The sequence below is a fragment of the Scomber japonicus genome, chromosome 14 (assembly GCF_027409825.1).
Source record: "Scomber japonicus isolate fScoJap1 chromosome 14, fScoJap1.pri, whole genome shotgun sequence".
NCBI classification, from domain to species: Eukaryota; Metazoa; Chordata; class Actinopteri; order Scombriformes; family Scombridae; genus Scomber; species Scomber japonicus.
In genome coordinates, this window is record NC_070591.1 from 22755847 (window position 1) to 22776305 (window position 20459).

General features: G+C 39.3%; 1 protein-coding gene across 2 annotated transcripts in view; it reads right to left on the minus strand.

Moving 5' to 3' along the window:
* Positions 1–20459, minus strand: part of macrod2 (mono-ADP ribosylhydrolase 2) — a 416544-nt gene that overhangs the window by 238776 nt on the left and 157309 nt on the right. For both annotated transcript variants that reach the window (XM_053333715.1, XM_053333714.1), the window contains exon 5: positions 5269–5385. In XM_053333715.1, the coding sequence (XP_053189690.1) occupies positions 5269–5385 (117 nt within the window). The remainder of the gene's footprint in view (positions 1–5268; positions 5386–20459) is intronic.

Genomic DNA, 20459 nt, shown 5'->3' on the forward strand with positions numbered 1-20459 from the left:
CTGCATGTAAACATGTAAGTATATGGTTGAAACTCATATATAAAATATAAGGCCACTGTTATGATAGCAGCATGATAGAATAAAATGTCGGTCCTTATTTCTTGTATCCAAATATGATTAATTATTTAAAGCATATACATAGAGCTAAAATAATGCATGGGGGAGAGAAGCAAAACAATAAACAGTACAAACGTTTTGAACTGTCAATCTAAAGTAGCCCCAGGGAAGAAAACAAAACTGGGTAAAAAGATTGCAGATGAAACTGGAGAAACAAAACACCCGACGTCTATCTAAAAGTTCCTTTGGGACATTAACTTTTCTCAGGCAGACCTCTTGTTTGAACTCTAAATACCTTCTAGGTCTGCTGTGACAGCTAGGGCTGAAATGTGCAAGTGCAGATTAACCCACAAGGTCTTTGTTAAACCTTATTAGAGTGGCCCTGTGGACCAGAATAATAACCATACAATTCAGACAACTTTATTATAGAGTTCAGTCACTGCAGATCATCCTCAGATGTGTCATACATTTAAATTATAATAACACCTTGTAACACAATGCAAAGCCAGTGTTTTACTATGTACAGTAAACAAGATGAACAAGCATTCAAATGCAGGTCATTGTAGTTCAGCCACAAGAGAAGAGAAACATATGATTAAGGCACTGCTTGGTTTTGATATATTAATTTCAAATTAGCTTCTGCTTAAGATGCAGTCATTTGTCATAAATAATGAGATATTTAATGCTGCTTTGTGAAATATCAGAGCTTTAGTATTTAGTATCATTTAAAGTTTCAAGTATATTATCTACTAAATCCATGTTGAAATGCAGGATGATTGTGTGAACATTTCCTCCAAAGGGTTTTTTTTGGATTCCACTTTTCTTGTCATTTCAGAGAGCTTTTGGATGCAGTGATATCCCACGATCAACAAAAGCACAAACCTGAAATATTGCCACAAATAAAAAATATCATGGTTGTTTTCTCTCAGACGAAGGACCTGAGCCAGAGAATACACCGCATTAGACAGTTCTAGCAGCGAGCCACTCAGACAACTGATTCATTGCATCCAGTCATGAGAGATTTACACAGACAGCTTTTTTTTTGAACCACTGGAAATCTTCTTAACAGACGCAACACTACCAACGTACACAAAAAAAAGTGACTTATATCAGATGTCTACGGGTGACTTAATGATGTCTGTATCTACAAAGAACAAAAAGCACCGTATACACACACTGTATAATGAACACCATTATAAGGATTTCAGACGTTGAAATGGCACAAAGCAACTACAGGTGGTAAAAAAAAACAAAAAAAAAACAAGCGTGTGTGCTTCAGAAAGTCTCAGACAGTTGGAGGAAAAACTGTTTACTCTCGGTTGGGAAATCTACTTTAATACCCGTGGCTAAGTCAGGCTGCAACAACAGTAGATCTTCTGAATTACCAAACTGCATACAATCCACAAACTTTCTATTGCATTTCAACCTTTCAAATAAAAAAAATGGCCTATTTATATCTACAGTATTCTTATCTATGTAGCCTTCTCTGCTATATGATGCTAGTTCTACTCACTAACCACCTAAACTTGTCATTTTATAACTTTGTAGACATAATGTATATTTAAACTGGAATGTATTTAATCAAACAATCACAGACAATGTTGCAACATATCATCCGATAGTGTAATAATAAATATGTGACTTGGCTTGTTACACTTGACATCACATTTTCATTTGATCATTAATCTATGAACAGATGAGTAACTTGTCTAACACGAGGGCAAATAGACAATTTCCTTGTCAGATTGATGTAACAGACAGGTTTTTTTTTGGAGTCTTTCCGCTATGGTAGGTGGGTAATTACTGTCATTGATTAATAATCCTCGGCCAGCCCCATAGTAATCAGTCCCACATGTGCTTGGCCTTCTTAAAGGAAAGGCTCATTTGCCACTGGGATTCACAACCTAAACTGCTTAGTGAGATGTAATGGGGGAGCAATTTTCTTGTCTTGAGAAAGAACAAAAAAGAAAAAAAAAAAAAAGGCTGAGATGGAGCGGGTTAGCTTGGTCATTTTCCATTGCCTCAGCACATCACATCTCCAAACAAGGACAACTCTGATTTCAGATCAACTGCTCTTCTCCCTGTGGGCAATAAGTAGTTTTCCAGGACACAAGGAAGTATTTTATTGCTTTACCAACTATTTTGAGTATCATCTTTGAATTGCAATTTCATGCATATCTTTGAGAAATAACTAAATTGACCAGCATAATCCTTTGTTGAATAAAATACAAGACGCTGTGGGTGATAAAGTATTTTCAAATAACATTTAAGACTCCAAAAATGCTGTAAGATCAAGGGGAATGGCTGAGTTTATGGTATGATGGATGGCATTCCCATGTATTGTTGGCAAAGTCGTAAAATGACTGCTGGAGGTACGGTATGAAGCCAAGCCTAAATCCCTAAAAACTTAATTAAAAGCGATGTGATTACATACAGTTTGCACTACATTATTCAGGGTTTAGACTTACTTATTTCCAATTATATCCAGTGGAATGGATTCCAGAGAGGGGGTCCCCAAAGAAGACTGCAATCCTCTGAGAGATTTATGTGTTTATAGAAAATTGTGAGAAGCAGCCTAATGTTCAGGCAAAACTGGGAAGAGAATGCCCACGTTGGAAACATTGGGCTTTGCCAAGATGTAAACGGTAAATGGTCCATCTGTCTGTGTTCCTCTCACTCTTGGAAGACTAGATGAGTCACCATCTGTAGATCTGCGTCAGCAGAAGATATTCTGCATGCCATGAAAATTTGAGTCTTGTATACAGACATTAAATTTTGTAGATACATGGAATTAAATCAATATATTCTGTTGACAGCAATGTATAAATATATGTATGAAGATTGAAGAGTTTAACAAATAATGTGAACATCAGAATAAATATTAACAGGTTTGTTCTTGCTTATATTGAAAAAGTAGTGCCAACATTTATTGTACAAAATAGGTTTGTCTGGCTGTGTTGTTTGTCTCACCGTATATAAACACTTTATTTAAAACTTCTTGTATTTGACTGGCAGCCCTTGAAAAATCAATCTGTGACTGCATTAACAACATCACATTATTTTCCTTACACCCACTATGACGATAATAATATTTCAGTTGTCTAACTCTTTTGACAGACAAGACAATGAGATGTGAAAACAAACAACTCTCAGTGTAGATCTCATTTAAACTGCCATCATCTTCTCTCTCACCGACATGTTGGGTTTTGTTTATGTAGAAATGCTGCCTTGTAGCTTTTTAATTGCTTATTATAAATATAGCACTACTTTTAGGAAGTTTCAATAGGCACCTCCGTCAATTATCATGATGATCCATCCACTCTAAATAATGACATGAGGTTGTTTTGCTGGAGTTAATAATTTGATTTTAATTATTAATATTAATTTTATGTCAATTTTAATCATTGTGTGCATTTAGTTTTAGCCACAGCAGAAAGACATTAACATAAAATTAACTTTCAATTAATCTAATATACACACTGACATTTCACTGTAAGCCTTTACCCTTTTCCTGCCACGCCTACATGTTACATCCCAGAATTTAGGCAAATTAAAAAAAGTGAAAAATCTATGTTGTCCTGTTTGTTTACTTCTTTCAGTGGGATGGGGGTGGATAGGCTATTATTTGAGATTTCATAAACCGAATAGATTGTTGTTTGCAGTCAAGGCGGCTTAATAATGTGTGTGTGTAGGTGGAACAAATGAGTCAGAGATAGAAATTAATGGAAAAAAGAACTAAATCCAAAATGTGGCTAGACTTTAGGAACGAGTGAGATCTCTTGTCAGAGCTGAGCACTCACAAAGAAAAGTCAAGCGGCTGTCAATATCCCAAGAGCAGACAAGAGAGAGACTACACTGATGATGACAGTGATCAGAGTTGGAAGATAAGAAGATGATACCGGCTGGGAGTAAAGATAGGCTCTAAAATGAAATAACATCACGTTCGAGAAAAAAAAAAAAAAAAAGATCCGACTGTTCCCGGTAAAGAACTACACAATCTATAACGAGTTATCAGCACAGAGAGAAAGTGTTTTGCCCAGAGATAATTACAATAACATTACCCAGTGGCAGCGTGATTGCTCCCAGGTGACATTGCAGGTTATTAAATTGTCACGGTGCACCCTGTTTTTGGCGCTGAAGACACTTGAACTGGCTGCCCAGAAGACTGACTCACAGTTTATCTGCTCCATTTGTTTGACATCTTTACGACATACAGTATTAACACAGCTTAATTTCACATGGGCTTCAATGTCTTCTCTTGGCTGCCTCATGGAAATTCTTCAGGTTTTAGGTGAGGACCGATGGGAAGGTTTGTTCTCAACCGAATTACATAACCCTATTATGTCCCCCCCCCCCCCCCCCCCCACCCCTTCACGTTTCCAAGGAAAGAAACTTGTGACAAACTTTAAAAGTGACACCCCCTTTACTAACAACAACCATAAGAAATTAGTCTAGAAATTTGTAACAGAATAAAAAAACTTATACTTAATTACCAAACATTAGGCCTGCATCCATGGTAGAGATAACACCAAAGGAAACAGCGCAGGCCCTCCTCTGATCATTTATTGCGTGACAGCAAGAGTTATGTGATCCGTTAACAGAATAAATCAGGGATGAAAAATCAATCAAATTAAGCAACTAATAGCTCCCTTAATGTCTTTGTTTGTGTGCAGATGACACTCCCATCCAGCCATACAACAAGCACCAATCATATTAATTATCCTCCAAATAATAACTCCCCACTTATTACAAATGAGTTTTCAAAACTAATAAATTATGATTGAAATGTTTTTTATTGTGGACATTAAAAGCATCCCACTCTGCTTTTTGGATTGGACACTAATGACCCCCAGTTATTATACGCGGTACAGTTTATGAATGGTCATGTATACGCTTCCATTTGAGACACAGCTTATCCAAATATCACAGATTTAAAATTCACACACAAATCGCCAAATCATTTGTGCCAGAACTGTTGGCCTGTTGGTTCAGTAACATTTGGTTTGAGCAATAACAAAAAACAATAGATTCATACTGGATTGTGCAATGTTTCACTGCTCCAATGTGTGTCACTTAATCCTAATGTTCCCTAACTGTCAGGTGATGCAGCCCTCAATGGCAGCAGTTTTGATTAGAGAATGTCCCCTCAAGGCACCGGGGGCACACACATTACCAAACAAACAAAAAGGCATATTAATTACTGATACTCACATCTTGCAGGGAGATCATAGCCGCAGGTGATCTTGGCTTTGCCGGTTTCACAGCCATTTAGTGAGTTGCACTCATCATACAGACAGGACCCTGCCGCTTTGTGTATGCAGCCGTCGACTGAAATGCAAACAGACACACAAAGAGAGGTTAGGACTACCTGAGGAGAAACATACAAGGAGCCAGTGTTCGACATATCTCAAAACAAGCTGGGCTAATTAGCAGTGTGTGTGCTTTATCATGTCAGAACAAACAAGTGTTTACAGAAACGGGACTGAGAACAAGAAACCGACGTGACAAATATGTTCATGAGTTGTTGATTCTGGTTACTGAGTCTCTATGTTCTTAAATTATCTCCCTTGTTCTGTATATCCACTCTGTAGGGAGAGCAGGGGCTGCCATGGTGCGCTGAGCCTGTTGCTGGTAAATACTGACGAGTTTAGGAATGAAATTAGCTGGGCTAGGATCTAATAACGCCTCCACACACAGTGAAAATGAGACTGTTCTTCCTGTAATCCCTCTCCACTGTCAACAACAATATACAGTCAGATCATTAACTGTATTTTCTGCCCCGTGGTGGGAATCTTATATCTGTCCTGTTCTCTGTGGTGAGCCTGTTATGATGTGGATCTGTGTTCTGATTCTGTCGCGCTCGCTGTTGATGTGTGTGTGTGCCCTGGTTCTACAGAGACCCCAGGCCTCCCCCCTCCCCTCCCCCCGCCCCCCTAAGGTTTTAATTTTACCGGGTTAAGGCTGGCGATAGACTTGATTGATGGCACGTCTTATACAAGAAGGCAGAGAGATAGAAATCCACATTATCCATCTCTGAAAGCCTGACATCCCTCCAAGAGCATGTTATCAATCACACTGAAACATCATAAAATCCTCCTCAAGTTGTCCTGTAAAAATCCTCACAAGCCATTAGGGGATAACAGAGCCAGGAGGAGGAACAGTAGCAGTTGGAGAAACAGACGTGTCTTTCCTTTGGTTTCTATTTGTAAAGACTCGGCCAATGGAGAGAACAAGCCTCTCAAACTGTCTTCATCCGTCAAAGTTAAAACGTTTGAGTTCAGATATTCTGCAGGATAACCAATGTTTATGTATGCTTAAATAACTGATGGGAATAAAAGGAGAACTGAGGAAACTGATAAAAATATAATCTGAATTTATATCTATGATAAAAGACTAAATATGACTCTAATCATTATCTTGATCTGAAATGTAATAATTATTCACGTACAGTGCCAGGAAAATCTGTGAAAAGGACTGAAGATTAGTTATACACTATCTTCAAAAATGTACTTTGCTTCACATCGTCAACACAGACAAAAGGTCTTTTGATGAGGGATGGTCCTTTTTCTGAGCTCCTTTCAATTTCTCAGGGATGAGTCAACGACAACAGCTGGGCGGAAGATTTTGTAGCTCTATCAATCATCTTTAATGGACTGGGGGACAGGCAGTAGACAGAGACGAATCCTGATGGCTTTTCGAAAAAGTAACATGAGTCTGACAGTGATGTGGATATGAGGAGGGATCGCGCTGGTGACAGTGAAAGCTACTTAACACAACACAGAGCAGATGTAGTGCTGGCTACAGGCTTGGCATTTTTTTAATAATATCTACCGTGCAAACAAGATTGTTGATGATCAGACACACTTGTTTGCATCATAATTGCCTCTTAACACTTTAAACGTGACAAGCCAAATGCACACAGTCTGCAGTAAAAGCTCAGGGTCTAGAAGGATGCTCCTCATTAACCCTCCTGTTGTCCTCGAGTCAAGGAAGGAAGGGAGGATGGAGGAAGGAAGAAGGAAGGAAAGGACGGAGGAAGGGAGGAAGGGAGGAAGGAAGAAGGAAGGAAAGGAGGGAGGAAGGTAGGAAAGAAGGACAGAGGAAATAAAGAGAGAATGAAGGAGGGAGGAAAGGAAGAAGGAAGGAAGGGAGGAAAGGAAAGAAGGAAGAAGTAAGGACAGGAGGAAGGAAATAGGAATGGAAGGAGGGAAGGAAGGAGGGAGGAAAGGAAAGAAGGAAGGAAGGACAGAGGAAAGAAGGAAGGGATGAAGGTAGGAAAGAAGGACAGAGGATCTTTCCTATGTCCTTCTTTCCTACCTTCCTCCCTTCCAAGAGAAAAGGAGGGAGGGAAGAAAGAAGGAAGAAGTAAGGACAGGAGGAAGGAAATAGGGATGGAAGGAGGGAAGAAAGGAGGGAGGAAAGGAAATAAGGAAGGAAGGACAGAGGAAAGAAGGAAGGGAGGAAGGTAGGAAAGAAGGACAGAGGACATAGGAAAGATCCTCTGTCCTTCTTTCCTACCTTCCTCCCTTCCAAGAGAAAAGGAGGGAGTGAAGAAAGAAGGAAGGGAGGAAGGAAGAAGGAAGGAAAGGAGGAAATGAAGAAAAGGAGGGAGGGAGGAAGGAAGGAAGGGAGGAAAGGAGGGAGGAAAGAAGGAAGAAAGAAGGAAATGATGGCGGAAGGAGGGAAGGAAAGAAGGAGGGAAGAAAGGGGGATGGAGGAAGAATTAGACGGGGTCAATTTGACCCGGGAGGATGACACGAGGGTTAAACTTACACATGAAGTCACAAAACGTTGCCTTTTTTCATTGTGTTTAGTTGCAACACTGAATTACCAAGATGTGTTCACCTGATATAACATCTATATCCCAGCAGTGACAGGAAAGTCAATAATTTCCAATGTCTCTATTCCCACAGACAGGCTCTATGTTCACTGTTTGCCTATTAAGGTGAATTGATTAAGCGCCCCCAAGGTTTCAGTGTTATTAAAGTTTTATTACTCTTCATATGAAGTTCTAATACGACCAAACATTTCATTAATATTTCCTTTTCTTGCTGCCTTGTTTGATATTCTTTATAATCGCATAACATACAGCATCAATCTTTCTTAAAATACATCTTATCTCATCTTATCTTATGCATGAAACGACTATTCTTTTTTTTTCTGCCTGAATATATCATCTAAAATGTAGTTTTCTCTTTTCAAATGTGATATTGAAAATAAAAAAGGTTCCCAAGGCATGAAAATAAAGTTCACAGAAGAGCTCTAATGACGCACTAACATCCACTGTGGGTTTTTTAAACATTTCCCAAGCTGTTATATAGCAGCAGCTTCCCTCTGTGAGGATATTCTACACCTTATAATCACTTGCTCTCTGACATTTTGACCAGTAAACTGGAGCAAGAACAGAGAGATACTGAAGGTTGTACATCAGATGACTTTGACAACACTGATGAAAACTTGGCCATCTTCACATGCAAATTACTCAAAAGAGATCCTCAGTCATTTTATTGGCTGATCTGGCTGACTCATCTGCTTGTTAAATGAGCCAAGTAGATCCAATCTTTGAACAAAGCTGGCAGTTATAGTACGTATAAGAATAAGTATATAGCACATGTGTTGGCTAAGCAGAAAAAAGATATTCACAAGGTCTTCAGAAATATCTCTGTGCCCTGAATACTTAGAGAATATTCATGTCTGTATTTATTTATTAGATAGAATATAAAATAATGGAGCTGTTTCTTTAAAAAATAAATGCGTTGTTACAATCTGAAATAAGGCAGGGAAGGAGCTGGAAATCCTCCTCAATTCTTTTCTGGAACTCATTTTTTTTTGTTTCTTTTTGCCGGCCATATAAAGCCAGTCAGGTTAGAAAAATTTAACAATGCCCTCCTTCAGTCTGCAGCTCTCACACAGGAGTCCATCCTCCCCAGATAGTTCCTCTCATCACCACCAAGCATGGCTGATCTCTTACCTATGAGCACCTTGGGAAACCAGTGAGGAAAAGCATATGGGGCTCTGTGTTTCATCCCAGTAGCTGAATAATGAGATTGTAGATAATAGTTTCAACTTCCATTTCGCTGCTCCTCCTGTTCATGGTTGCATAAGCTGCTGTGAATGTGACACTGCTTTTCTGATGCATATGTGTGTGTGTGTGTGTGTGTGTGTGTGTCACTGTGCATCGAGTGTCAGCCGGTCCCTATACAAGCCTTGAAATTTGTTCACAGTGCCCGTAAATACAGAAGATGCTGAACTGATCTGGCTGATTGCCAGAGTCTTGGATACTACCGCTACAGATTTAATTTACCTGCTTTACTTAGACCGCTTCACGGAATGGGTGAAGTGTGTGCAGAGGCATTGTGGGTAATATGTGTGTATGTGTGTTGTGCATGAGAGAGAGAGATAGAGAGAGGTAGGGAAGCGTAATGACAGAGATTTCAAAATGTACTTTGTAATTTTAAATTCAATTGCAGAGTGGGTTGTGAGGCAATCAAAACTTGATTGTGAGCACATTTTTCTTTTTCCGTGTCCATTACTTATTCAACTGAAGGAAGATCTGAGTTTTCACAAGTGCAGATATGACCCACATGCAATTTGGCCATCAATTTATTTTCTCATTTAAGTGGGATTTCAGCATTATTCCCTACAGATTCCAACGTTATGAATGCCTGCAACATTACAAAGGCAGCCTCAGATTCTCATTAACTAAGAATGGGATTTACATTCATTTCAGAAAGGAGGACATGTCAGCTCACTCTCCTGTTGTTCACAATGAAACATCACGACTTCTACAATCATAAACAATTCTATTTTTAGTGCCTGTTTGATTACAAAGATTTACATTTAATTTTGATTATCTGCAAATTAATCCAATCAGGTAAACATTGTGAAAGTGAAATGATGCAGTTATACATGTCTGTCTTTGATGAAGTCAATTTAAGTTGTGTAATTTAAGTTTTGTTATCAGTCAGAGTCTCATGTGGTGGAGTAGTTTCTGAAAGCCCTTAAGCCTGCATACCTATTCCATTTTACTTAGATGCAATAATCAGATTCTAGTGCTAAAAAGAAGGGGGGGGGGGGGGAGAAAAAATCACAGTGTGCCCATCCTGATGATGCACCTGCATCACAGCAGCAAAAAGCGATCAAAGTGACCTCCCTCTCTCTCATCTCCCAGCTTCCAGCCTGAGTCATATGTCAAGTAGAAGCCAAAAGATGAACATGTGCTCGGCTACGTGATGCACAATCAGTGGTGCCGAATGCTGTAATTCAACTCCTGTTAGGACTACTTTACGGAGGGCGTTTGATTTAACAGGCTTAATATTCCGACTGCCTCGGTTTCTGTCCACCCCACTACTGGGCTTCCTTAGCCACTGTTGAAAAATATAACAGTTAATACCTCATCTATCTCTCCTTGCAGCCTGCCACTGCTTTAGGCTGAGCCAATGTGGGACAAAACATTTATTCATCTTCTCTGAGTGCCTTGCTCAGAGAACGCTTCCCTGAGCAGCCACTTCAGCAAGTCCACGCAGCTAATGAAGATAACTTTGTGCGGTGGCTGGACGGCATCCCTCTGAACTCATAATGGGAACATGGAGGTAGCAAGAGACCGAGGGAGAGACATATTGAGAGAGACAAAGAAGGCGAGTGTGTGTGCCTGTGAGTGTGTGTGTCAGTCTGGAGCAGTTTGAATTAGTTACTCAGCTGTAACCTTGGCTCCTGCCATTGTTGAAGACACCTCTGCCTCGTCCTCTCAAGGCTCCGTTCCCACATGCATTAAGGGACTCAGCAAAGCTCTGCTGACTCTCCATGGGCTTCTCTCAGGCAGCCTGAAAACCAAGGGCTTTCAATCGCTCCCTCAGACACAATGAATACCTGCTCTGCTCTCATTACAATACCCTGCTTTTCAGAAATAGTGTCAGCTGCAATTTTCTCTCCTAATTATTTTCCGCTCCTCTGAGGGTTAGGTTCAGGACTGGAGCCAGAGGAGGCTGCACGGGGTGGGCAGGAGGGAGAGGGGGGAAGGGGGGGCGAGGAGGGGGGGGTGAGCTGGATTCTACCTGGCAGGATAAGGAGAAGCCTGAATATCAGTCAATAATCTAACAGGGGGGAATAGATAGTAATTCATATCAAGGGAGGCTTTAACTTCCACCTTTTTTCCTAACCTTTTTTTGCCTATTAGGGCATTAACTGCTGCTCCACTGAGACAACACTGACACTTGTTGGCAGATCAGCAGGTAGGACCACAAACTTTTATCAGTATTCTCTCATACTGAGAACTGCAAACATATTTCTCAAACTATTAAGCCATAGATTCCCTTTCACCTATTTTTTTTGTAGTATCCATGGCAACAACTTAGTTCCTCTCTCCTCACAGCACATCCAGAGCTGTACACTGATCAAAGCCCCTCCACAATTCCACCTCTGTGATTTACGACACCATTTTCTACTCAACTAATTTCACTGAAGGAGATAATGACATGGATTAGTTGCTAATCAAGTGCCAATCAGATATCTGGCTGAACTAAATGTCAGGTGGAATATGTTCAAGCCATTGTGGTTATTCCCTTGTGATACTAGATTATGTGTCCTAATCACAGCAATTTTGGATGCAACAGGAGCCAGAGCTCACTCTCTACTGTAACCAAGTTCCCAAGAAAGGGACAGGGATAATAATCTCCATTCTACCCATAATACCCAGGTAAACAGGGGATTTGGACTAATAGAATACCAGGCAGATAGTCGCAGATGTTACTCTCCAAAGTGACTTGAAATACGTTAGGCTTACACGGCTCACAATTCCCCTGAGACCGTGACGCAAGTAGGAACCAGAATAAATGACACAACAATCACAGGCTTCACTACAATGCAGTAGAAACCCTGTGGTTATCATTACTATGTTTCAGCTCAAATTGACAAATATGTCAGTAAAGACTGGAGTTTTTTTTCTCTAATGTGTCATAAAGGAACATGGTCAATTAGAGTTATTATGACATACTGTAGGTCACATTGATAACAGAGCAGCAGCAATTTAAACAACTGGTTTGGTTTAAATATACAGTCTAAGAAAAAAAAAGGATCTACAGAGGTGCCCTTAACCACCACTGGACTGCACACTTCAATGTAGTGAATGTGTGTACCTTAATGGGAGAAAATCAAGTCCCTACTAAAAAACAATATGTGTGCTTTAAAATTAATTAAGAGATAAATACAGAATCATTCAATTACCTGAAATCTACTCTCAATAAAGGTGATTTTAATGAGATCACATTTCAACACTAGCAAAGTACAAACAACTATATTGCTATATTCACTGAACAGAGTCTTATTAATAGATGTAACAATGCCATGATTTTAATATCATAATTTGCTCTTTTCTCCATTTCTATGTCTTTCTACATGGATGGAAAACATGGATTCTCATAACATTGACAGCAGCTTTCTACCTCCTGCTGACAAAGTCATTATTGTAAAATGTGTAGGTTTATTCCTGTCCTTTCTCACACTTCTTATAATTAACAGCACACTTAGATGGTTATGTTACCGTGTTACCATGGTACCCCTTCTGTCAATCATACTGAGATTATGGTGTACACACTATAATAGTATTTAGTTAGTAAAATGAATTATGTTACCATTCATAAGGGTGAAAAGCAATGCTGGAGTAGTACTTAAGATGACTGTTTTCATTCTACAGCATGTTAGCACCCTGAAAAGCAGAGTTTAATTTATGCAGTGTAGGGCTAATGTTGGACATATTAGGAAAACATACACCTCTCACACTGTTGTTCCCAGGGCTGTAAAGGAATGCCAGGTTAGGTTACAACAGCTCATGTGACACTGTTGTTGGAAACCTGCACTCCGACAGCTGCGGACAACTCGGTGCCGAACCCCAGCCGTGCTGACTCCCTGTGACAATTGTCACAGCTCTGGCTCTCACATTTAAACATGTTGTTTTAACTGCTCTGTCTTGTTGTTGCAGCATTCCCTGTCTGAGATAGCGGAGTCGCCCTGTCCCAGATAACCTGAACTACACTGTCTGCATTGTATACATGACACCGGCACCGGCACCTCTTCTTCTTCTGTACAGTAATTCCAGGCAGCTCTGCAACACATTATTTGGGTAGTCTCTTCTAACAGTAGCTATTGAATAAAAGTGTGTAAAGTGTTTCTTTTTCCTAGTGTAACTAATACATTTTGAATCCTAAATCCAACCCTAAAAAATGAGCCAAGACATTGACTATCAACAAACACAATTATGATTTTCACTTTAAACTCTGCAGACGTTTTAGTGACAAAGTGTAGTTAGCTGATAAGACATAGAGTATCAACAAAGGATTATCCAAATGAAGTCTGACAAGCTTGGCAGTGTGGGTTCCAGGTCACTTGTGTAGTTTTTATGCTTTAGCCATAATGATTTGTATTTCAACTGTACAGATCCACACTGCTTGCCTTAAACTAAGCTGTATTGTTGTTATAGTGAACTGAAGCAGCGTCTTACATATGGAAACATGATCAGCTTTGCCTCCTTATAGCAGACAGTGATCACACCTGTTTACCCAATGATATCCTGCCAGATAATAAATTTGCCATTTGTGTCTTATGTTATGCTACTCGTGTCAGAAAACCTTCTTTCATTTCTGGGTGTGAGGTGCCCTAATAATCACAGATAAACACAAAACTCCTTTTTACAGTTTCCTTTCCTTCCTCCAATATCACACTCATTTTTCACCTTTGACTCCTCATCCAGTCTCTTATTACAAACAAGCACTCTGTCAATGTGGCTATTATCGCCTCGTCTCCTAGGTTAGATTACCTTTGGCACCCCAGCTTTACTATTACTGCTCGAGGAAAAGGGGGGTGGGGGGGTGGGGGGAGTGAAGGTGAGTCAGTAGACAGTATTGTATGAAATATTTTTCTTCCAGCAAAACCAATCTGAAGTGAAGCGTACGTGCGTGTGTGTGTGTTTTGGTGTACATACGAGTGTGTCTATGAAGCTTTAATTATCATGTTTCGGTGTGTTTTATTTTTGCTTGCAGAGTCACTTGGCAATATTTAAATAAAAAAAATGCCATTTCTTATTCATATCTTTCAACTCATAATTTCATATAAGTTAAATTGTTTGTAAAATTACACACATTTTACGTTGGTTATTTCGAGTTCCTGGGGCGAAGCTAAATATTTCTGAACGAACTTGAAACATTATTAACAAGAACAACATGACATGTAGTTAATTCCTCCCAGTAAGGGATTCAGACATCAAAGAGCTCGCATAGTGGGGGTTTACCAGAGCTGTACATATCTGGTACAAAGGTAGTCAACATGTAACCCACCACCACCAGGAAGCATCTCCTATCAATAAGCTGGCCAACTAGCTCAGTGGGTGAGAAGCAAATCAGCTGCCAGAAAAGATTAAATGAAATGTGTTTTTTGTAATTTCAAAGTATAATCCTACTGCTGACCAGAGAGGGTTTCCCTAGATCAACAGTCAGACCCAGATGTGAATTATTGATTAGGCACATCATGCTTTCAGTTAACATTAATGGAGACCTACCGCTTCCATCGATTTCATGTCTTTCATGTTTTTTGTGTGTTTATGGCATTATAATAAAGCTAGAAAGCTGTATCAGTCAGGCACATCTTTATGTTCTTTAACAACATGTGGTCGGCTCTACCTCAGATGAGGGACTATTTGGAATCAATAGAACACACACACATTTTCATCCAGACATAATTAAATGTCGCCTCCTGGAGAAATTGCCCTCTTTGAGAAGTTACCTAATAAGGGACACACTAATGTTGAGAAAACACAGCTTGGAAACAAAACCCCCAGAGCAGATCCTGGCCAATTTCATCATAAATGATTTCCCTGTACAAAGTTCATCTTTGAGTCACCCAGGAGAGCCCGCTGCTTGATGGTAAAGGATGTTTTTTCTACGAACAACCTAGCTAGAGGTGAAAGTTGGAACAGAAGCAGTTTGTTCGATGAATACAGTGCTGTAAGAAACAACAAGCGTAGACAGACTAGACAAATGCATGTAATTATTGAGTAATCTAAATAGCGAGCTGGTGAGGAGAGAAAGAAAGCATGGCTGCTGCTCCAGACTCGTGGATCTTCAGGCCAAACTCTCTGGCAAGTCCGTAATTGCGGAAATGAAGAAAGATGAAGCCATTCAATGAAAGGCCACTGCTTTGGATTAAAATGCATGAACAGCTGTTGCTATTATGCATGGTTCTTTTGGTTTGCTGGTGCAAGGCCCTTTTTCAGAAAAGCCTACAGCATGGTACAATACATTAACATTTGCAAAGCAGCACATGAGGCATGTCAAAACCATAGAGAGCTTTGGAATTAAAAGGTCATCATAATTTTGTTTTTTCTTGACCAATAACCTTATTTTACTGGTTAAATGAAAGGCAGATGTTTGGATTCATGTTCAAGCAAACAGGTAAAAGACTGTGAAAACATGGGAACAATGTCCTCCTGGTTAATATCAGAAAAAAGGTTCTCAGCCATTTCAATGAAGCTTTTGTATGTCATCAGCATAGATTATTGTATATTTTCTAACCAGAACAAGCAACTATTTTCTGATGTCACTAAGCTTTTGGTGATATTCATTAAGGTTCATGCTGGACTGTGCCTGTTTGATATACCTTCTATAGTAGTAAGCTTATGGTTGGTCCAGTGGCAGCAATAATATGTGGAGGACACTTAGGTTTATGATCCATATTTGCTCTGCTCATGTTTAGATGAAGTTTTTCTTCAATATAATGAACTAATTTGCCAAACATGTCCCTTTGTTGTGTTTGGACAATAGGTCAGCTGGCTGCCTTTTCTGAATTCATAAATTGATGAGAAACCTGTAGCTCAAGTGTTTATTGTAACAACACACAGCAAATTCAAGCTGATAAACCTGTGTGATAAGAGTTAATACCAGAGCTATCTTAATTAAGGGGGCTTCAATTTGATATCTTGTTTCTTCCAGAGTAAAGAACTCAACAATATCAACTATGAACATTTTTAGAATACTGAACAGGCACACTGCATACATCACAAAATAATGTAATAAATGAAATATTAAATTAATAATATTATCAAAATAAACAAACACTGAGGCCTAAAAAAGTAGAAAAACAGACAAAAAAACTACTAAAGATCATACACTGGCAATCCAATGATAGAAAATGTAAAATTCTCTACAAGCATTGAACAAGTCTGTTTCCTGCCTTATGCCTTTTCTTATATAGACAGAAGGAGATGGGGATTGGAGTTGGATTTTAGGACTAGCGAAAGTTAAATTTGCATTCTTTCATCATAACCATCAATGTGATGTCTGCCTGAAAGAAGGAAGAAGCCTGAAAGAATTAAGGTAAAGCCTCAAAATCAATACAATCTTTGGTAAGTGCTTTTCTTTTCTTTCAAAAGGAGATTACTAGAGTTCTCCAGATGACTATCCATTTTCCATTATGGTGGAACTGTAAACAAGATGATTAAAAGAAGTGAAAATTGAATAAAATCAGTAAAAAACTGCTGGCGGGGACAAAATGATTATTTGTCTTTTATAATCATCCAGTCACAGCATTTTAGAAGTGAGAGGATTCTGTGATCTCCACAGATTCACATGTTGACTTCAAAGGTATGAAAGTCTAAAATGACAGAATTAAAGTTATTAAGTTCAAAATCTATTAAGTTCTCAAGTGTTACTCAATAATTATACTGATTGCTTTTGCCTAAAATAAAAACCAAAAATATAATTATGGACATTCCCTAAACTGGCTTTAATTCAAAATAGTCCCCAGTTTGCATGGCTGCTATAAAATCATTACCTTTCTGTAACCCATAGTAAGCAGACAAAGAGGAGCAGGCCACTGGGGCCAGAGCTTGTGATAGTCTGCGTGGAATCCTCTCCAGTGATTTATCTGACGGCACCCTGACAACTTTCTTGCAGAATCCCAAAGTGTGCTATCTATTAATTGAGCCTGTGTCAGCACAGGGGAGATTAAGCGTCCACAGCTGCCCACTGAAACGTCTTCCCCAGGCCCAGCTGTGATACACAAATCAAAGGCCCCAGCACTGAGATGAACCAGCACAACACAGAGCCCACCTCCACACGAACACAAAGCTCAGCACTAATGTCCCCTCACTGATAAACTGTTTAATAAATATCTAGAGTATGATGCCTGATCGTGACTATTACCCAAATCTGATATACTTTGTCACATAACTGATGATTCAGATCAAATCTAATGGGTTGGGTCTTATAAAATTATATATTCTTCAGTATATTCTGCAGTACTACTCTGCTCTGTTGCCCTATGGGTCAAATAATGCATCAGTGCTTGGAACACAATTCATAGTCTTGACTTATAAACATGCCTATGACTTGCCTCTTGACTCCTTGTCCTTCATAAATGATCTTGCTGTGCTTTCCTCCTGAGGCTATGTAGCAGTAAAAAGCCTCTAGTAGACCTCTGGGCTCACTCTCAGCTCCCCACATCCTCAGTTAAAGGCCTGCCGTCCTCCTACTGCCTCGACTTGTAAAAACCCTGTGTGGTCTTGGGTGCTTAACTAGTGGCCGTGGCCTGGCTCCACTATGTGAGGCTCCTTTGCTTCAGAGCCAAGGATTAACAGAAACAGGGCTTTTATAATTATACCGTCATGATTCCAGGCCTTTCCTGCTGGTCTTTTTAATTAAGTAGATAATTTTTCTCTGGGGAAGACCAGCTTTAACATACTTACCGGCTATTTCAAAAGCGGACTTTTCTCAGAACAGTGGAAAAGATCTTCTTAATCAAAACTATTATCTATGTTATGAATTCATATATTTTTAAATCACACTTGTGTTGATGCAAGAACTGACTGTTACTGTTAGGAGAAATTATTCATTGGTGGGGGTATGCTAATGAGATTGCTGAAGCGTTTCCTTTGTCTTCCCCCCCCCACTTCAGTGATGCCTGTAAAAGTTGCCCTATTGCTGAAGGATGGAGGTGAATCTTGGAGGGTAATAGGGTCTTCTGTCACTCACGACTCTGTGAGTGACAGTGACAAGTCTAATAACGAGGGAGATGCCTGGTCACCCATTCAACCATTTTACTGAAGGGACCTATCTCTGCTATCCGGTGGGCAGTCACGCACCCATGCAGCACCCACTTTGCTCTGTAGAGGTTTCATAATTCAAACGGAATGCTATAATGGCCTCTACAGTGACAGCATTCAGATAGCTGCTTGTTCACAGCTTACTGCCCATGAATTTAAAACCATCATAAATGCAACCCAAAATATTTTTTTATGATATTCAGAAAAGTATAGCAGTGGCATTGGATATGGTAATTTGGTCATAAAAAAAAACATTCACCTGGCCAAACATCTAATAATAAAAAAAAAGTACAAGCATTTATCAACCTAGATGCTAAAATCCTACAATACATAACATTCTGGTGTTGAGACTCTATGGTTTTTCAGATTAGCATGAGTAAAAGCCAATGATAGCAGCTGAGGAGTTATTGCCACCTTAAAACATTACACACTACGCTGACACAATACCATTATACACCAATTTCTGTATCACAAACTAGCAGCGCTGGGTATCAGTTCGTGGAGACGGTGATGGAAGCCATTGACCTTCCTGAGATGATATGTGGACTTACAATACAGTGCACTGTCACCTCTGAGAATATTAGTTATCAATTTTGACTTTAAATCTCTCAGGTCAGCATATATGTCACGATGCGGCAGCAGTGATGGATGTTAAAGGAATTGCAGGCTACATTCTTTGTTTTGAAGCTAATCTGATCATTTCCTTACAGCCTCTTAAGCAGGTTATGATCCATTTTTCATGTCTTATACTAAGACAGGATATATTAAATCCATTTATGGCATAATTGCTGATGCCATTAAAGAAGAGATTAAGATATTATTAAAATCAGATTATTTTGCATATCAAAGCTACCTTAAAAATAAGACACACACACAAGGGACTGAAAAAGGCAAAGCTGAGAATGCAGCAACTCATCAGTGTAGCTACAGATGTAGTGTTTGTGTCACTATATTTTTCACAATAAACAGTATATTTCTATATGCCATATGTTTGTTAGGAAAGTTGCCAGAGAGAAATAGCTTTGCAAACAGAAGCCAGAATTCAAGATTGCCAGTGTACTGCATTTACTTAACGTCTGGGAGGACATAAAAGATGAGTTTGGTGAATGGCACTGAAATACAATCTGTGTGGAAATGCACAATATGGACAATGATAAACTTGTAATCACCACTCAGAAATACTATCTGATATTCTGTATCTGTTCCTGTTGCAGTGGTAAACACAAGTACATATGGAGGAGGAACACAGACAGATAAGGTGAACAGAAGGGCACAATACTGTCCAGCCTGAGCTTACTTTAAAAACAAAAGGCAGCGCCAGGCATTTATTTAATTTTTCATAGTAGAAAATACAAATACAGCACAATGGTAGAAATGGTGTTCAACTTGAATCTCTATATAGTAGTTACATTTTGACACAGAAGACAATAAAGTCAACAGAATTTACACTTGGCAGGGATCCTAGTGTAAAGTAAACCATACTACCTCTGCAGAATGTCAAATTCATATACTGATCATAAAACATTAATAATGATCTTTGCTTTCAGAAATTTAATATACACTAACAGATTATATGTTATGACCCAATCAAACCAGTGTGTATTTTCTAGTGCACTGTACCCACCATAGTGCTCAACAAGCCCTTTCTGTGCACAAACTCGACATTTAGCATCACAACTGGGGATTTTGTCAATAGAGAAAGGGGGCAAACATAAAGCTGGGCCAGCACAAAGACCTGGCACAGGCTTGGTAAACACCACTCAGACTGGAACTGCCAGTGCAGCTAACAGACAGAGCAGAGGTTTGGCTCTTTGTCTGGGGATTCTCACCAGAGGATGTAACTATTTATTACTTATTATTATTCAGTTTATTCAGTGTGGTATTTAAGGAAAATACTGAGAATTATAAACTGAATGCTACTGGTCATATTAACAGTTGTTAGGACAAAATAAGCACTCGGGCTGAAAGGTCATTATGGGTCATATTTCTACAATGGCTGAGATGAGAGAAATTAAACTGCTATCCAGCTGGGCAAGAGTGTTTTATTTTGTCATCTTTTATCATTTATTGTTCTCTTGGAACCCCATGACGCTATGCAAAAATAGGTGGAGTGTTAATATAAATCTGTCAGCATGGAGGTGAGTGCCCTGCTTTGGAAGGGAATGAAAGGATGTCATTTTATTGGTCCTAATTGATGGCAGGCAGTATGACCTCACCTCCTACAACCGTGCTGCTGGTGCACCTGAGCTACAAAACACTTCTCATCTTGAAATCAAAAAAAAAAAAGTCTGATGCCTAATAAAGCTTGCAATAT